The sequence below is a fragment of the Eschrichtius robustus genome, chromosome 3, assembly GCF_028021215.1.
Source record: "Eschrichtius robustus isolate mEscRob2 chromosome 3, mEscRob2.pri, whole genome shotgun sequence".
Taxonomy (NCBI): domain Eukaryota; kingdom Metazoa; phylum Chordata; class Mammalia; order Artiodactyla; family Eschrichtiidae; genus Eschrichtius; species Eschrichtius robustus.
The window spans coordinates 180,623,370-180,640,281 of record NC_090826.1 but is presented as its reverse complement, the minus strand read 5'-3'; the positions used below and the strand labels follow the sequence as shown (position 1 = coordinate 180,640,281).

General features: G+C 37.9%; 1 protein-coding gene and 1 pseudogene across 3 annotated transcripts in view; one reads left to right on the top strand and one right to left on the bottom strand.

Moving 5' to 3' along the window:
- UCHL5 (ubiquitin C-terminal hydrolase L5) overlaps nt 1–11,868 on the top strand; it is a 51,890-nt gene extending 40,022 nt beyond the window's left edge. For all 3 annotated transcript variants that reach the window (XM_068541827.1, XM_068541826.1, XM_068541825.1), the window contains 2 exons: nt 6,729–6,827; nt 11,403–11,868. In XM_068541827.1, coding sequence (XP_068397928.1) covers nt 6,729–6,827; nt 11,403–11,447 — 144 coding nt within the window. In that variant the 3' untranslated portion in view covers nt 11,448–11,868. The remainder of the gene's footprint in view (nt 1–6,728; nt 6,828–11,402) is intronic.
- Nucleotides 11,869–13,435: 1,567 nt separating this feature from the next.
- On the bottom strand, nt 13,436–16,444 carry LOC137760775 (ferritin light chain pseudogene; annotated as a pseudogene).
- Nucleotides 16,445–16,912: the final 468 nt, after the last annotated feature.

Below are 16,912 nucleotides of genomic sequence, written 5' to 3'. Positions count from 1 at the left end.
TAAACCCCACTTGATCATGGTGTATGATCCTTTTAATGTGCAGTTGGATTTTGTTTGCTAGTATTTTGTTGAGGATTTTTACATCTATGTTCATCAGTGATATTGGCCTGTAGTTTTCTTTCTTTGTGACATCTTTGTCTGGTTTTGGTGTCAGGGTGATGGTGGCCTCGTAGAATGAGTTTGGGAGTGTTCCTCCATCTGCTATATTTTAGAAGAGTTTGAGAAGGATAGGTGTTAGCTCTTCTCTAAATGTTTGATAGACTTCGCCTGTGAAGCCATCTGGTCCTGGGCTTTTGTTTGTTGGAAGATTTTTAATCACAGTTTTAATTTCAGTGCTTGTGATTGGTCTGTTCATATTTTCTATTTCTTCCCAGTTCAGTCTTGGAAGGTTGTGCATTTCTAAGAATTTGTCCATTTCTTCCAGGTTGTCCATTTTATTGGCATATAGTTGCTTGTAGTAATCTCTCATGATCCTTTGTATTTCTGCATTGTCCTTTGTTACTTCTCGTTTTCCATTTCTAATTCTACTGATTTGAGTCTTCTCCCTTTCTTTCTTCGTGAGGCTGGCTAATGGTTTATCAATTTTGTTTATTTTCTCAAAGAACCAGCTTCTAGTTTTATTGATCTCTGCTATCGTTTCCCTCATTTCTTTTTCATTTATTTCTGATATGATCTTTATGCTTTCTTTCCTTCTGCTAACTTTGGGGTTTTTTTTTGTTTTTTGTTTTTTTTTAAAAGATTGCAAGTATTCTGTTAGTCCGTGAACAATCATAAGCCAACTGGCATTTGAGTCCTATAACACTTTGTTAAAGTTTACTACTTTTTTTTTTTTTTTAAAAGAAATTCACGTTCTTTTATTTATTTATTTATTTATTTATTTATGACTGTGTTGAGTCTTCGTTTCTGTGCAAGGGCTTTCTCTAGTTGCGGCAAGTGGGGACCACTCTTCATCGCAGTGCGCGGGCCTCTCACCATCGCGGCCTCTCTTGTTGCGGAGCACAGGCTCCAGACGCGCAGGCTCAGTAATTGTGGCTCACGGGCCCAGTTGCTCCGTGGCATGTGGGATCTTCCCAGACCAGGGCTCGAACCCGTGTCCCCTGCATTGGCAGGCAGATTCTCAACCACTGCACCACCAGGGAAGCCCACTTTGGGGTTTTTTTGATCTTCGTTCTCTAATTGTGTTAGGTGAAAGGTTAGGTTGCTTATTTGAGATGTTTCTTGTTTCTTAGGGTAGGATTGTATTGCTATAAACTTCCTTCGTAGGACTGCTTTTGCTGCATCCCATAGGTTTTGGGTCATCGTGTTTTCATTGTCATTTGTTTCTAGGTATTTTTTGATTTCCTCTTTGATTTCTTCAGTGATCTCTTGGTTATTAAGTAGTGTATTGTTTAGCCTCCATGTGTTTGTATTTTTTACGGATTTTTTCCTGTAGTTGATATCTAGTCTCATAACATTGTGGTCGGGAAAGATACTTGATATGATTTCAATTTTCTTAAATTTATCAAGGCTTGATTTGTGCCCCAAGATATGATCTATCCTGGAGAATGTTCCATGAGCACTTGAGAAGAAAGTGTATTCTGTTGTTTTTGGATGGAATGTCCTATAAATATCAATTAAGTCCATCTTCTTTAATGTATCATTTAAAGCTTGTGTTTCCTTATTTGTTTTCATTTTGGATGATCTGTCCATTGGTGAAAGTGGGGTGTTGAAGTCCCCTACTATGATTGTGCTACTGTCGATTTCCCCTTTTATGGCTGTTAGTATCTGCCTTATGTATTGAGGTGCTCCTATGTTGGGTGCATAAATATTTACAATTGTTATATCTTCTCGCGTTGATCCCTTGATCATTATGTAGTGTCCTTCTTTGTCTCCTGTAATAGTCTTTGTTTTAAAATCTATTTTGTCTGATATGAGACTTGCTACTCTAGCTTTCTTTTGATTTCCATTTGCATGGAATATCTTTTTCCATCCCCTCACTTTCAGTCTGTATGTGTCCCTAGGTCTGAGGTGGGTCTCTTGTAGACAGCGTATATATGGGTCTTGTTTTTGTATCCATTCAGCCAGTCTATGTCTTTTGGTTGGAGCAGTTAATCCATTTACATTTAAGGTAATTATCAATATGTATGTTCCTATTCCCATTTTCTTAATTGTTTTGGGTTTGTTATTGTAGGTCTTTTCCTTCTCTTGTGTTTCCTGCCTAGAGAAGTTCCTTTAGCATTTGTTATAAAGCTGGTTTGGTGGTACTGAATTCTCTTAGCTTTTGCTTTTCTGTAAAGGTTTTAATTTCTCCGTGAAATCTGAATGAGATCCATGATGGGTAGAGTAATCTTGGTTGTAAGTTTTTCTCCTTCATCAGTTTAAATATGTCTTGCCACTCCCTTCTGGCTTGCAGAGTTTCTGGTGAAATATCAACTGTTAACCTTATGGGAATTCCCTTGTGTGTTATTTGTTGTTTTTCCCTTGCTGCTTTTAATATGTTTTCTTTATATTTAATTTTTGACAGTTTGATTAATATGTGTCTTGGCGTGTTTCTCCTTGTATTTATCCTGTATGGGACTCTCTGTGCTTCCTGGACTTGATTCACTATTTCCTTTCCCATATTAGGGAAGTTTTCAACTATAATCTCTTCAAATATTTTCTCAGTCCCTTTCTTTTTCTCTTCTTTTTCTGGGACCTCTATAATTCGAATGTTGGTGCGTTTAATGTTGTCCCAGAGGTCTCTGAGACTGTCCTCAATTGTTTTCATTCTTTTTTCTTTATTCTGCTCTGCAGTAGTTATTTCCACTATTTTATCTTCCAGGTCACTTATCCGTTCTTCTGCCTCAGTTATTCTGCTATTGATCCCTTCTAGAGAATTTTTAATTTCATTTATTGTGTTGTTCATCACTGTTTGTTTACTGTTTAGTTCTTCTAGGTCCTTGGTAAACGTTTCTTGTGTTTTCTCCATTCTATTTCTAAGAGTTTGGATCATCTTTACTATCATTATTCTGAATTCTTTTTCAGGTAGACTGCCTATTTCCTCTTCATTTGTTAGGCGTGGTGGGTTTTTGCCTTGCTCCTTCATCTGCTGTGTGTTTCTCTGTCGTCTCATTTTGCTCTGCTTACTGTGCTTGGGGTCTCCTTTTTGCAGGCTGGATGTTCGTAGTTCCCGTTGTTTTTGGTGTCTGTCCCTAGTGGCTAAGGTTGGTTCAGTGGGTTGTGTAGGCTTCCTGGTGGAGGGGACTAGTGCCTGTGTTCTGGTGGATGAGACTGGATCTTGTCTTTCTGGTGGGCAGGTCCATGTCTGGTGGTGTATTTTAGGGTGTCTGTGGCCTTATTATGGTTTTAGGCAGCCTCTTTGCTAATGGGTGGGGTTGTGTTCCTGTCTTGCTAGTTGTTTGGCATAGGGTGTCCAGCACTGTAGCTTGCTGGTCGTTGAGTGGAGCTGGGTCTTGGTGTTGATGGAGATCTCTGGGAGTATTTTGCCGTTTGATATTACATGGAGCTGGGAGGTCTCTTGTGGACCAGTGTCCTGAACTTGGCTCTCCCAGCTCAGAGGCACAGCCCTGATGCCTGGCTGGAGCACCAAGAGCCTTTCATCCACACGGCTCAGAATAAAAGGGAGAAAAAAGAAAGGAAGCAAGAAAGAAGAAGATAAAATAAAGTAAAATAAAATAAAGTTATTAAAATAAAAAATAATTATTAAAAAATATTTTAAGTAATTAAAAAAAAGAAAGTAAGAAAGAAGAGAGCAACCAAACCAAAAAATAAATCCACCAATGATAACAAGTGCTAAAAAGTATACTAAAAAAAACCCAAAAAAAACGGACAGAGAGAACCCTAGGACAAATGGTAAAAGCAAAGCTACACAGACAAAATAACACACAGAAGCATACACATGCACACTCACAAAAAGAGAAAAAGGGAAAAAAGTATATATATCTCTGCTCCCAAGTTTCACCTCCTCAATTTGGGATGATTCGTTGTCTATTCAGGTATTCCACAGATGCAGGTTGCATCAAGTTGATTGTGGAGACTTAATCCGCTGCTCCTGAGGCTGCTGGAAGAGATTTCCCTTTCTCTTCTTTGTTCGCACAGCTCCCGGGGTTTAGCTTTGGATTTGGACCCGCCTCTGCGTGTAGGTCGCCTGAGGGTGTCTGTTCTTCGTTCAGACCGGAGGGGGTTAAAGAAGCAGCTGATTCGGGGGCTCTGGCTCACTCAGGCCGTGGGGAGGGAGGGGTACGGATGCGGGGCGAGCCTGCGGCGGCAGAGGGGCCGGCGTGATGTTGCAGCAGCCTGAGGCGCGCCGTGCGTTCTCCCGGGGAAGTTGTCCCTGGATCACGGGGCCCTGGCAGTGCCGGGCTGCACAGGCTCCCGGGAGGGGCGGTGTGGAGAGTGACCTGTGCTTGCACACAGGCTTCTTGGTGGCGGCAGCAGCAGCCTTAGCATCTCATGCCCGTCTCTGGTGTCCGCGCTGATAACCGCGGCTCATGCCCGTCTCTGGAGCTCCTTTAAGCGGCGCTCTGAATCCCCTCTCCTCACGCACCAGGAAACAAAGAGGCAAGAAAAAGTCTCTTGCCTCTTCGGCAGCTCCAGACTTTTTCGCGGACTCCCTCCTGGCTAGCTGTGGCGCACTAGCCCCCTTCAGGCTGTGTTCACGCCGCCAACCCCAGTCCTCTCCCTGCGATCCGACCGAAGCCTGAGCCTCAGCTCCCAGCCCTGCCCGCCCCGGCGGGTGAGCAGAGAAGTCTCTCGGGCTGGTGAGTGCTGTTCGGTACTGATCCTCGTGCGGGAATCTCTCCGCTTTGCCCTCTACACCCCTGTGGCTGCGCTCTCCTCCGTGGCTCTGAAGCTTCCCCCCTCCGCCACCCGCAGTCTCCGCTCGCGAAGGGGCTTCCTAGTGTGTGGAGACCTTTCCTCCTTCACAGCTCCCTCCCACTGGTGCAGGTCCCGTCCCTATTCTTTTGTCTCTGTTTTTTCTTTTTTCTTTTGCCTTTCCCAGGTACATGGGGAGTTTCTTCCCTTTTGGAAGGTCTGAGGTCTTCTGTCAGTGTTCAGTAGGTGTTCTGTAGGAGTTGTTCCACATGTAGATGTATTTCTGATGTATTTGTGGGGAGGAAGGTGATCTCCACGTCTTACTCTTCCGCCATCTTGAAGCTCCGCCTGATAAGCTTTTTTCAGAGAGTGAAAAGAGTGAAGGAAACTTCGAATTTTGTAGGACTTTGGAAATGGTACTTATTCAATTTGTCATGTTTGTCACAGTAGAAAAAGCAGTTTTTCATTTGAAGTTCAGTTGAAGGCAGGGATTATTCTTTTTCTTTCTGTTGCTTACCACAGTTTCAGAATACTGCTTTGCAACACACTTAACAGCCAACAATGTGATGGTTAGAATACGTGGACCTTGGACTAGTAGGATTCCTTCAGGTGGAAGTGGTAGGGACTGGCTCCAGAGTATTCCAGGCAGGAGAAAGGAGGGCTGAATTTATGGTGACAGGAAAGTAAGGGATGGAAACTTGAATGTTATCTTCTATTTTATGTGATATAAAAAAAGACCTACCTATTTATATATTCTTATGCAGTGTTGTTACATAATTAACTAATTTTTAATATTTGCCTAAAATAAAACTTAAGTTTTTAGAATCTTTGCTATATTGTTGGAGAATGCTTTGTTCAAAAAAATAAAATGATTCTTATACTGATACAAAATGAACATGTTAAGATTTTATTTAGTTCATTAATTGAGCAAACCTGTAAGATGTCACAACTATTTCAAAGGAGAAGTCAAAGAAGCTCAAATTTATATGAAATATAGGAATGTTGAAACGAATTCACAAAAGATGGAAACTTTTTTCTTCCCCTATGGGAAGGGAAGTAAATTGAACCTCTACCAGACAGTGAAAGGTTGCAATCACGTAACTTGGGAGAGCATACTTTAGACAATGCATAGTTTTCCACTGAAGCACAGACAGTCCCTACAGTCTATTTGCTTTTGGTCAAAAATAATGTCAAAGAAAGATTGTTATTAATCACACAATAAAGCTGGTCTCATTAGGCATGGCTTTATTATTTACATAGGTGTAGTAGCAAGAGTGTTAATTTATCATGTGGACCTTCTAAGTTTGATTTCCTTTTTTTTTTTTTTTAAGATTTAATTTTATTTATTTTTGTCTGTGTTGAGTCTTTGCTGCGGGTGGGCTTTCTCTAGTTGTGGTGAGTGGGGGCTACTCTTCGTTGTGGTACGCTGGCTTCTCATTGTGGTGGCTTCTCTTGTTGTGGAGCACAGGCTCTAGGCACGCGGACTTCAGTAGTTGTGGCACGCAGGCTCAGTAGTTGTGGTGCACGGGCTTAGTTGCTCTGCGGTATGCGGGATCTTCCCGGACTAGGATTTGAACCCGTGTCCCCTGCATTGGCAGGTGGATTCTTATCCATTGTGCCACCAGGGAAGTCCCTCTAAGTTTGCTTTCATAAGTTAAGTTTTCATAAATTATCTCAGATTAGACTTTTAAAAGCCTCTGTTATTTGCTAAGCCAAGAGTAGGAAGTGACACCCAGGGGACTCTCTCCACATGTTTTATTGTAATTAGTCTTTATTCTCAATGGCAATGGAAATCTCATTATTTCTCATATTTTTTTTTATGAGAATGGAGGATTTTCTTCCATTTCTATTTTGAGTTGGAGGCAAAAATTAAAATATCAGAAACTTAGTGAAAATACAAAGTTAGTGTGGTTTGATACGTGTTTTATTTTCAGATTGAAAATATCAGAAGGAAGCATAATTATCTGCCGTTCATTATGGAATTGTTAAAGACTTTAGCAGAACACCAGCAGTTAATACCACTAGTAGAAAAGGTAAGTATTTTACTGGTGAGTACTTAAATTAGATTTAGATTCTCCAAAAAATGTTATTTGGCTTGAGAAGAGATAAAATTTGGTGAAGCTTTTTATTTTTATATTTTGCTCTTACTTACTGTTTTTCATCTAGAGGAACATTAGTTCAATCTAATATTGCAAAATAAAAATAAGGAATTGCATTACTGCTTTAGCGTTCCAGAATCCTTAGTGTCAGGAATTCAGGTTGTGCTATATTAGAATGAAATTTAAAACATTTTTCTTTCTTTAGCTGAAAACAAATTATTAATTTTAATTATTGAAATAATAGATTTTTCTTATTTAATTTAGCAAAAATTTGAATTATCATCGAATTTACTACTAGAATGAAGGGGGAAAAAAACATAACCTAGCCTAAGAAATAGGTTTTCTTATTCCTAAGTTATTACTCTTTCCACTGAAAACTAGCATAGGTTAGTGAAAACTAGCATAGGTTAGTGAAAAATTTGGACCATTAACTTAAAGACCAGAATACATAGTAGGTTTTTTTTTTTATTATTAATTTTTAAGTTCATGAAACAAAGATACATTTCAACCCAGCCGTTTGATATCATCATAAATTCTAAATAATACAAGATGTGACTTAAGGTTTTTATATATACCTTATTATCTAGATCCTGAACATGTGCTTCAACTTTTAGCATTAAATGTAAAAATTGTTGCAAGAAGACTGCTAAGTCTTCTCTTTTCCATATAGGTTTTTCTATTCATGTATCTCAGGGTGTTAAATCATAAAAGTCCAAGATGGGAAACTGATTTTTAAAGTTTTAGATTAACAATTAGGGTCCTGTGATCCTCAAAATTGCCTGGTTAACAGAGTACCTCGATATTATATTCTTTGTATGAAACACTATGAAATATTTCTCTGTTGAAAATATTAAACAAAATGAAATATAGACTGTTATGCTCAATTGTATGATGTATCAGGTATTAAGTATAAATAAATATTATTAGGGACCAGACAAATGTTATTAGAGAAATTTTAAATATATTTGTTTTGCTTTAAAATTGGCCTGTGAGTAAACTTTTTTGGGCAAGTTAAGAAAAGGACCATTCTTATTTGATTTTAATGACAGTATATTTCCATAATTTTTAAAAAAGCATAGAGTACAATAGCTTTTCAGCTTTTACATTAGAACCATAATTCCTTAGTTCACATTATTTTGGACACAGGGTGGCAGTATATGAATGCCTAGTGTTAGTGGAATACCAACTCAGTCTCTTCTTGTGTTTGCATTTGTTTTATTGAATATAATACAAAGACATTATTATATGTCTGTTTTATTGAATATAATACAAAGACATTATATGTCTGTTTTATTGAAAGGGTAGTTACTGACTTGCTTGTTCTTTGACTAATATTGTACAAGCAATATTGAGGTACATTTCTTTCTGTATAGATACTATACAGAAAGATACTGTATATGCAGTATCTTTTATGTGCCTAGATTCTGAAGGGAATTCAGATTCATTATTTGATTAAAATTTTTGAAATGTTTTGATTATTTATCCAACATTTATCTAGCTGAAACTATATTTGAGGCAGTCTCTTAAAGTCAATGGATATATACATAATTAAGACACATTTTTCTCTCTTAAGCAACTTAGTTGGGGAAAGGAATACATGATTATAGTACTGTGCTGGATAGTATTATTCTGATAAGTGCTAGAATAAAGTCATGCTAAAGATTCTGCGGCATCACAGGGTAGCTCCTAAATAGCTTTATGCTACTTAAAATTTCACGTCCACAAATTCTGAGTCTGTGGTGAGAATTAAATGCTTAATTTCTGCCAATAATCAGCTTCCTTAGCACAAATATATTTTTGTTCATCTTATTTTGAAAAAAGAAATCATATATCATATTGAAATATCACTTTCTGCTGGTAAATGCAAATGTTAAAAATTAAAACACAATAAAGATTAGATTTTACAGTTATATCCAATATAAAGACTTTAGTAGTGAAAATTACTTAATAAGTAATACTTCTAAGAAAAGAATTACATGTAGAATTCAGAAATGGATTATTATGTCAAAAATCCCCCCCTTCCCCCCAATGCCAAGTGAAAGTAGAAAAAATGTGGCTAGTCTAGGCAGTGTTGTTACGTGCTTAAAGCCATCCAGGATCAGATTTCTGAGTAATTGGAGGCAGGCCCTGACTGCCTGTGATGGTGTGGAAGTATCTGACCTGTGGAAATCTTTTCATTTTACAAAATAACAAAGAGTGAGGACTTTGATTCTCCCAAGAGCATGTGGCTTTAATGAATTAGGTTAAGATCTTGCCTTGTAAGTGTTCTTGTTCTATGGAGCTTCTGTTCTTATCTGATCAGTTCATTGAGTATACATTACATAAAGATTGCTCAGGAGGTAACCTAAAAATGTAAAGTTATAAAACTTCTTGTGCCATAGACCAAATCTGTTCCTTAAAATATAAAATAAAATCAGCTATATTAAGATTTCATTTGTAAAACTTTTATTCAGACACATTTACAATTCTTTTAAAATTTTATCTCAACCTTTATACGTATTTCTGAATTACTGTCTATCCCAGGTTTTTAACAACCACCAATAACCTACCATAATTTAAAATCACAGATTTTGTTGCTATGGGGGATTCAAAGCACAGTACTGAATTTTGTCCAGATTTTACTAAGACATTATAATTCAGTTGGTAACAAATAACTAATCTGCAGAACTTACTTTTTCTATCTCTTAATAGAAATAAGGTAGAAGAATAAAGTTATCCGCAATAATATGTACATTAATACCTATGATTACAGAATTTTCTGACTTGAGTCAGCATTTTTTAGTATCTCACTAGCACACTAAATAGAAGGAAAGTATTTCTTAACAGTGAACATTTTTCCATGCTATTTTGAAATACAGTATTTTTTATTTTTCGACAAAGGCAAAACAGAATACAGGCTTTCAGTTTAAATCTTAGATATGTTACTTAGCTGTTATGTTATTAGCTGTTGCTTTTAGGCAAGTTATTTACTTTATTATAGAATCTATTTCCTCATCTATAAATTGGGAATCACACTTCACATTCTTAAGGGTTAAATGAGATAATATTGGCCAAGTTCATAATATGTGCTCAATAAGGTGGTAATTATTTATAACTTATTTTATTTAACTTACCCTTAGTTTTATCTGAATTATATAGTTTAATACGTGTATGATACTCTGCATTATATGTCTTTGCTTTTTAAATTATGTTGTAAAATTTATGTCATTAACCAGTAGATTCATTCCTGTTAATCCTAGTAAACTTCCTGTATATTCAGAGATCATTAAGAAAAGAGGTACATATTTTTATTTCCAAATTACATCTAAAATTGAATAGTATTTTTATTATTTGGAAACAGAAGACTTCTTTGAGAAATTGTACATATCAAATTACAAATTATGCTTGTTATCTAAAAATATGCAAGCAATTTTTAAATTTTTATATGGTATGTATAACATATTTCCTCTTAATATATTCTAAGGCATTGCACTTAATTTTATCATACGGTTGTATGATAATTCTATTATCATTATAATGCATTATAAAAAAAAGATTATAGTTCTCATTAAAGAAGTTTTTTTTCTTAATTGTATAATAGCAAAAGTCTAATTTATTTGTTCCTTTCTGATTCAAGTGCCATAGTGGAAAGAACATTATATTCTAGTCTTCTAAAATCTTGCTTCTCAAAGTGTCACCTGAGGACCAGCAGACTTGGCATCACCTGAGAGTTTGCTAGAAATTTAGATCCTCAGGCATTTTACCAATTCAGCCTGCATTTTAACACAGTCCCCAGGTCATTGGTCTCTACATTAGAAGCACTGCTATAGAATATGTGTCTTTTGACCTCTACTGAGGTTTTGTTATATATTAGCTGTGTGACTTGGTCAAGTTTGATAACACCTGTAAGCTCTGGCTTCCTCATCTGCTAAAAAGTGAAATAGAATTACTGTCTTCAAGCTCTATACTTGTTACGAGGTTCAAGTGAAACAACTTGTGAAAACATTTTTTTGGTCTTACATGACCGAAAAAAGCCTCACTTATATGTGAGGTTTATCAACACTATGGGTATGTAATCCTTAGTTATGTTAAACTCATTTAAACTATTATGTTAAATTCATTTATTCAAATATGCAGAAATTAATATAGAATTTTTCATATACTCAGTTTGTATGAGAAATGGGCACATATGTAAATATATTGTTTTGAAATAGTTATGAATGAGTATGACTTTATAGGATGAGTAATTTTGTATTTTTAAATTGTTACCATTATAATAATACATTTCAACTTCAGGTAAGAAAGAACTGCAAACCAAATATGATCCTTTTTTATTGAGGGCAAAGCATAACTATATCATTGTCCAGGAGTAGTTTGTTGTGAGTCTTATAAAAGATAATTCTCTAGAAATCTTGCAAACAACGCATCTCAAGCTTTTTAGCTTAAGAATGCCCTCTTAGACACATTTCATTTTAATATGAACTGGAACAGACTTTTAAGATTTTATAGTATACTGTCTTTAATTTCTAGGCAAAAGAAAAACAGAATGCAAAGAAAGCACAGGAAACCAAATGAAGAAGAAGATGCTTTGGGATGTGTACACATTTCTGCTTCTGCACTTACTTTCAAGGAAACCATTAAGTATAAAGAACTTTGAGCAACATCCTAATCGACTCAGCGCACGTTTGGCAATAGTCCCAGTCTGTCTCGTCTTCAATGCATGGATTCATAACCTCTCCCTGCCTGCATCATGTGCATGTGGTGCATATTAAATAAAAGTGGTGTTCAGAGCGCTTGCCCAAATCCTATTATATGACATTGGATCTGAGAACTCCTGTTGGTTCTCTGGATAGATAACTACCGTAATGAACCGTAATGAACTACCATAATGAAAATGGACAGATGATATTCTCTACCTGTAATTGTTATAATTAATCTTCCAATCTTCCAGCTTGGTTAAATGCTTAAAATTTATAAATGTCAGATCTTGATTAAATGGAGTCTCTTGTTTCTTCTCATCATTAATGAAAAAATCAGTATTTCCGTCTTTGATACCTAAATATTTTGAAGATTTAAAAACTGAATTTTATCTTCTATACCAATTATTTGTAAAAGCTTGATTTTAAAGGAGATCGTTTGAAAAGAACAGAAGTATAGTTTCTGGGCTTCCCTGGTGGCCCAGTGGTTAAGAATCTGCCTGCCAATGCAGGGGACATGGGTTCGAGGCCTGTCTGGGAAGATCCTACGTGCCACGGAGCAACTAAAGCCCATGTGCCACAGCTGCTGAGCCTGCGCTCTAGAGCCTCCGAGCCACAACTACTGAAGCCCACGTGCCTAGAGCCTGTGCTCCGCAACAAGAGAAGCCACCGCAATGAGAAGCCCACACACCACAACGAAGAGTAGCCCCCACTCGACGCAACTAGAGAAAGCCCACGCACAGCAACGAAGACCCAACGCAGCCAAAAATAAATAAATAAATGTTTAAAAAAAAAAAAAAAAGCATAGTTTCTAGTGATTTCCATTGCTACCAGTAGAAAAAGTAAAAAAATCCCAATTTTATTTTAGCAAACTTTTTTCAGTGTTTGGGATTATTTTTGTATTGTAGAATTATTTCAGGAAGGTGTATTATGCATCAAAGCAAAATTTTAGGTTAAGAACAGATTGTAAATCTTAAAGATTTTTGGTGCTACTCTCAGTTTGGCAACATTTTGTATCTTTATAAAGAAATGGGGGGTTTAGCAATTCAGGCTATCTGCTTTTTTTAAAAAAGGATGATGGTGGTGGTGGAGGATCCTTCTTTGCCAATTTGAACAAAATTAGTACAGCCAAGTAGTTTCCAAGAGCCATTTATCGTTTGCCCGCAATGGAATTGGGAGTTGCTTTGTTTTTTATTTTATAAAATAATATTGTATTCTTGCTCTTAATCTTCTTTTCCAAGTTAAACTTTAAAGGAAATTTTAGGGCTTCCCTGGTGGCGCAGTGGTTGAGAATCTGCCTGCCAATTCAGGGGACACGGGTTCGAGCCCTGGTCTGGGAAGATCCCACATGCTGCGGAGTAACTAGGCCTGTGAGCCACAATTACTGAGCCTGCGCGTCTGGAGCCTGTGCTCCGCAACAAGAGAGGCCGCGATAATGAGAGGCCCGCGCACCGCGATGAAGAGTGGCCCCCGCTCGCCACAACTAGAGAAAGCCCTCGCACAGAAACGAAGACCCAACACAGCCATAAATAATAAATAAATAAATTTAAAAAAAAAAAAAAAGGAAATTTTATAAAACATATTTATAAAGAAATCTACTTTTTTCTTTACTAGGTACCTTTCTGAAATTGATAAATGACTTTTTAATATTTTATTATGGAAAAGTTTAAACAGGTAGAGAGACTGTGTATGCATCCTCTAGTTTCAAACACGTGAATTTTTTTTAAGGATTTTTTTTTTTCCTGTAAAAAGCTTTATTGTTTCCATTTGGTCCAAGGGTTGGGAGAGGGCTCCAGCGTGTTCAAAAGGTGCCTACTTGCTGCCGAGAGCTGCTTCAGGCAGCAGCCCTGACACTAGAGGGGCTCCTCAAAGGCCCCTGGACTTTGGAGGCTCCTCGTCGTGCTTGAGGATGAGCCTTTCGAAGAGATACTGGCCCAGCCCAGCCTGGGGGCCAACCAGCCTGCAGAGCTTAGTCAGGTGGTCGCCCATCTTCTGGATGAGTTTCACCTGCTCATCTAGGACGCGGCCCTCCCGGAAGTTACAGAGGCGGGGCTGTGCGCGGGCAGAATCTAGGGCACGCAGGTCCATGAGGGCCTGATTCAGGTTCTTCTCCATGAACACAGCGGCTTCAGCAGCGTCCTGGGTTTTATGCCACTCCTCTTGGGACGGCTTCTGCACGTCCTGGAAGAGGGCCAGGTGGCTGCAGTGGTTTTGCATTTTCAAGGGTCGCTCGGCGCCCTCACGCCGCTCCTCTGCCGATTCGCGGAAAAAGTGGCCCACGCGCTCCAGAGGCACAACGCTTCGTTGGAAATAGAAGCCCAAAGAGAGGTAGGTGTAGGAGGCCTGCAGGTGCATGTTGACCAGGCGGTGGACGACAGCCTCCACCTGGGTGGAGTCATTCTGAGGAGTCCTGGAGCTCCCGGTTGATGGGTTAATAAGGAGTTAAGCTCAAAAAATGGTGTTGACCTGGCCTGGTGGCCGAGGATAGCTGAGTGGCTGATTCCAAAGTTAAGACTGGAAAAAAGGTTGGAGGGTGGTCAGAGGCTGGAACGAGGGGCGTTCCTGGGTCTGTTCCGTCCAAACACGGTTGAAGCAAGAGACAGATCCTCGGGACCACCGAGCACACTGCCTAAGGATTGTTTTTAGGCTTACTACACTGTGGTATTTTTAACTAATGTGGGGAAGACCTGGTGGGAAGTTGAGTAGTAAAATTAATGAAATATTTTTCATACATAATTTCAGTTGAAGGTCATGAAGAATTTGTAGTTTTTCATTTGTGGGTAAATCTATTTCACTTTGGAAACGATAGTGATTATGGAGTGTTTTCAAAGCCATGATACAGTTTAACAATGATTTCATAAGGATTATTTTAAGCTCATCTTGAGCCCATACATTTATTTCAACTTAATTTGTATACCCTCTTTTGTAGAGTCTTAAATTTTGTAAAGCAATACAAGGAGTATTGTAGTACGTAGTATGCAGTAATCAAGGATGGTGTGATACTGGCGTAAGGATCGACAAATAACTCAGTGGGATAGAAGAGAGAGCCTAGAAACAAATCTACATTTATATGGTCACTTGATTTTTGACAGAGGTAGCAAAGCAATCCAACAGAGAAGGGAAATCTTTTCAACAAATGGAGCCGGAACAGCTAAATATCTCCATGGAAAAAAATGGACCATGATCCCCGACTTCACTAAAATGAATTTGAGATGGATCACAGATCTAAATGTTACAGCTAAAATACAAAGGTTTTTAGAGGAAACAGAGGTGAATATCTTAGGTGACAGAAAACAACCATGAAAGATCTACAATTAGTGTTCATGAAAATTAAAAACTTGTCATTGAAAGATGCTTTTAATAAAAGTAGCTAGTATCAAGTGACATTTAAAACTTAGCTTTATTCTGGAAAAGGCAAGGCAAGGGGTTTTCCCCTAGAGCCTCTGGAAAGGAACATAGCCCTGCTGACATCTTAGTTTTGGCTCAGTGAGACCCATTTTGGACTCTGACCTCCAAAACTGTAAGAGAATAAATTTATGTTGTTTTAGGCCAAAAAGTAAATAAATAAATATTAGCTTTATAAAATCACTGAGTTAATAGATATAAGGATATTTTCTTATTAATCTAATTCTAATAAAATTCCTTGATAGGCGTTTCCATAGCTTAAGAATGGTTTATTTTATCTGCTTCCTTGATTGCAAATGCATTGTGACCCTTCGTGATAATTTCTGCCAGTGAATAAAGAAGTATGACTTATCCTTTTCTGCGTCCTAAGTCATGAAGCTAGTGGGTAGAGAAAATGAAGGAATAAAGAGCAATTCAGAAATACATAAATGTTAGTTATGTGGGAAAAAAATTTTTTTAAAGAAATGTTTAAAAGAAAGTCTGATTTGCTCATTTCACTTTTGCCCTTTCTTTTCTGAAATCTCATGTAATGATTGGGTAGGTGAAGGCACTTCCATTCTGTTTTATGCCTTTTAAAATAGCCAATTCTAAGGGATATACTTCTGCTGTTTTAAACAAAGAAAGCTCACCAACAGCTGCGGTACTGGCTAGTCTCAATTTCATATGTTTAGTTCCCAAGATAGCTGCCCTTTTTCTAGCAGAGAGCAGTCAGCTTGACTGTGTCACTAGAATAGACAAATATTTGTTCTGAGATCATGAACCATGGGGACTTGCTCCTCTGCTTACACTATGATACATACTCCTGTGTGTGCTACAGTGTTACATGCAGATTAATACCTTTAGTTACTAATCCTAGTTGCCTAAAACATTTCAGGATACATTCAGAAATTGCTCTTTTCCTGCAAGAGGATTCTGTTTTTGTTTCAGAAAAAAACATGGCTTTTAAGGTTTTCCCTTAAAAAAAAAAAAAGAAAACTTAAAGATAAGCAAAATAAAATTGAAATTACCCATAGTTCTACCACCAGAGATGACTACATTAACATGTTAGTGTACTTAGTGATCCTTTTTCCCCACATGTTTTTGTATGTTAGTCTCACATGCCCTCTCCACATTCTGAAATAGATTTGTGTAGTATACATTATTTTTAAAGTTGATGACACACAATTTATATTTTTTGTATCATTGACGACTTACTTGCAGGAAACAAACTACTCTAGCTATTTTAAGAGGAATGGGAATTAATATTAGGAATTTTGAAACTACTTAGTTCCTTACAAAATCATTGGAAGGTATGGAGAAATGGGCTCAAGTTTGGGTCCCCAGAAAAGACTCCAGCAAAACATACGCAACTGCTACTACTGCAGCGGCCAAGGGGTTCGCCAGTGGGGTTTCTGACGTTAGAACAGGCTGCAGACGTTGTGTTCTGGGAGTGTGGACCTGCCACACTGTCTGCAGGCACCCAGTGACCATACACGGGAAAGCAGAAAACTGCCACCTCTCCCTGGCTGCACATGCCATGGAGATGGCTTCTGCCTTACTTGTCACTTTCAAGTCTTACGTTAGGTTTTCTGCAAAGGAAGTCTGGGAAATTGTTTTTTTTCTTTTTTAACATCTTTATTAGAGTATAATTGCTTTACATTGGTGTGTTAGTTTCTGCTTTATAACAAAGTGAATCAGTTATACATATACATATATCCCCATATCTCTTCCCTCTTGCGTCTCCCTCCCTCCCACCCTCCCTATCCCAGCCCTCTAGGTGGTCACAAAGCACAGAGCTGATCTCCCTGTGCTATGCGGCTGCTTCCCACTAGCGATCTATTTTACGTTTGGTAGTGTATGGAAATTGGTTTTTAACTCTTCAGTCTGCAGAGTAGGAAGGCACTCCAAGGATGGAGGACGAGGTCGATGTGGGTGCTGTGTGCAAACCCACTTCACACA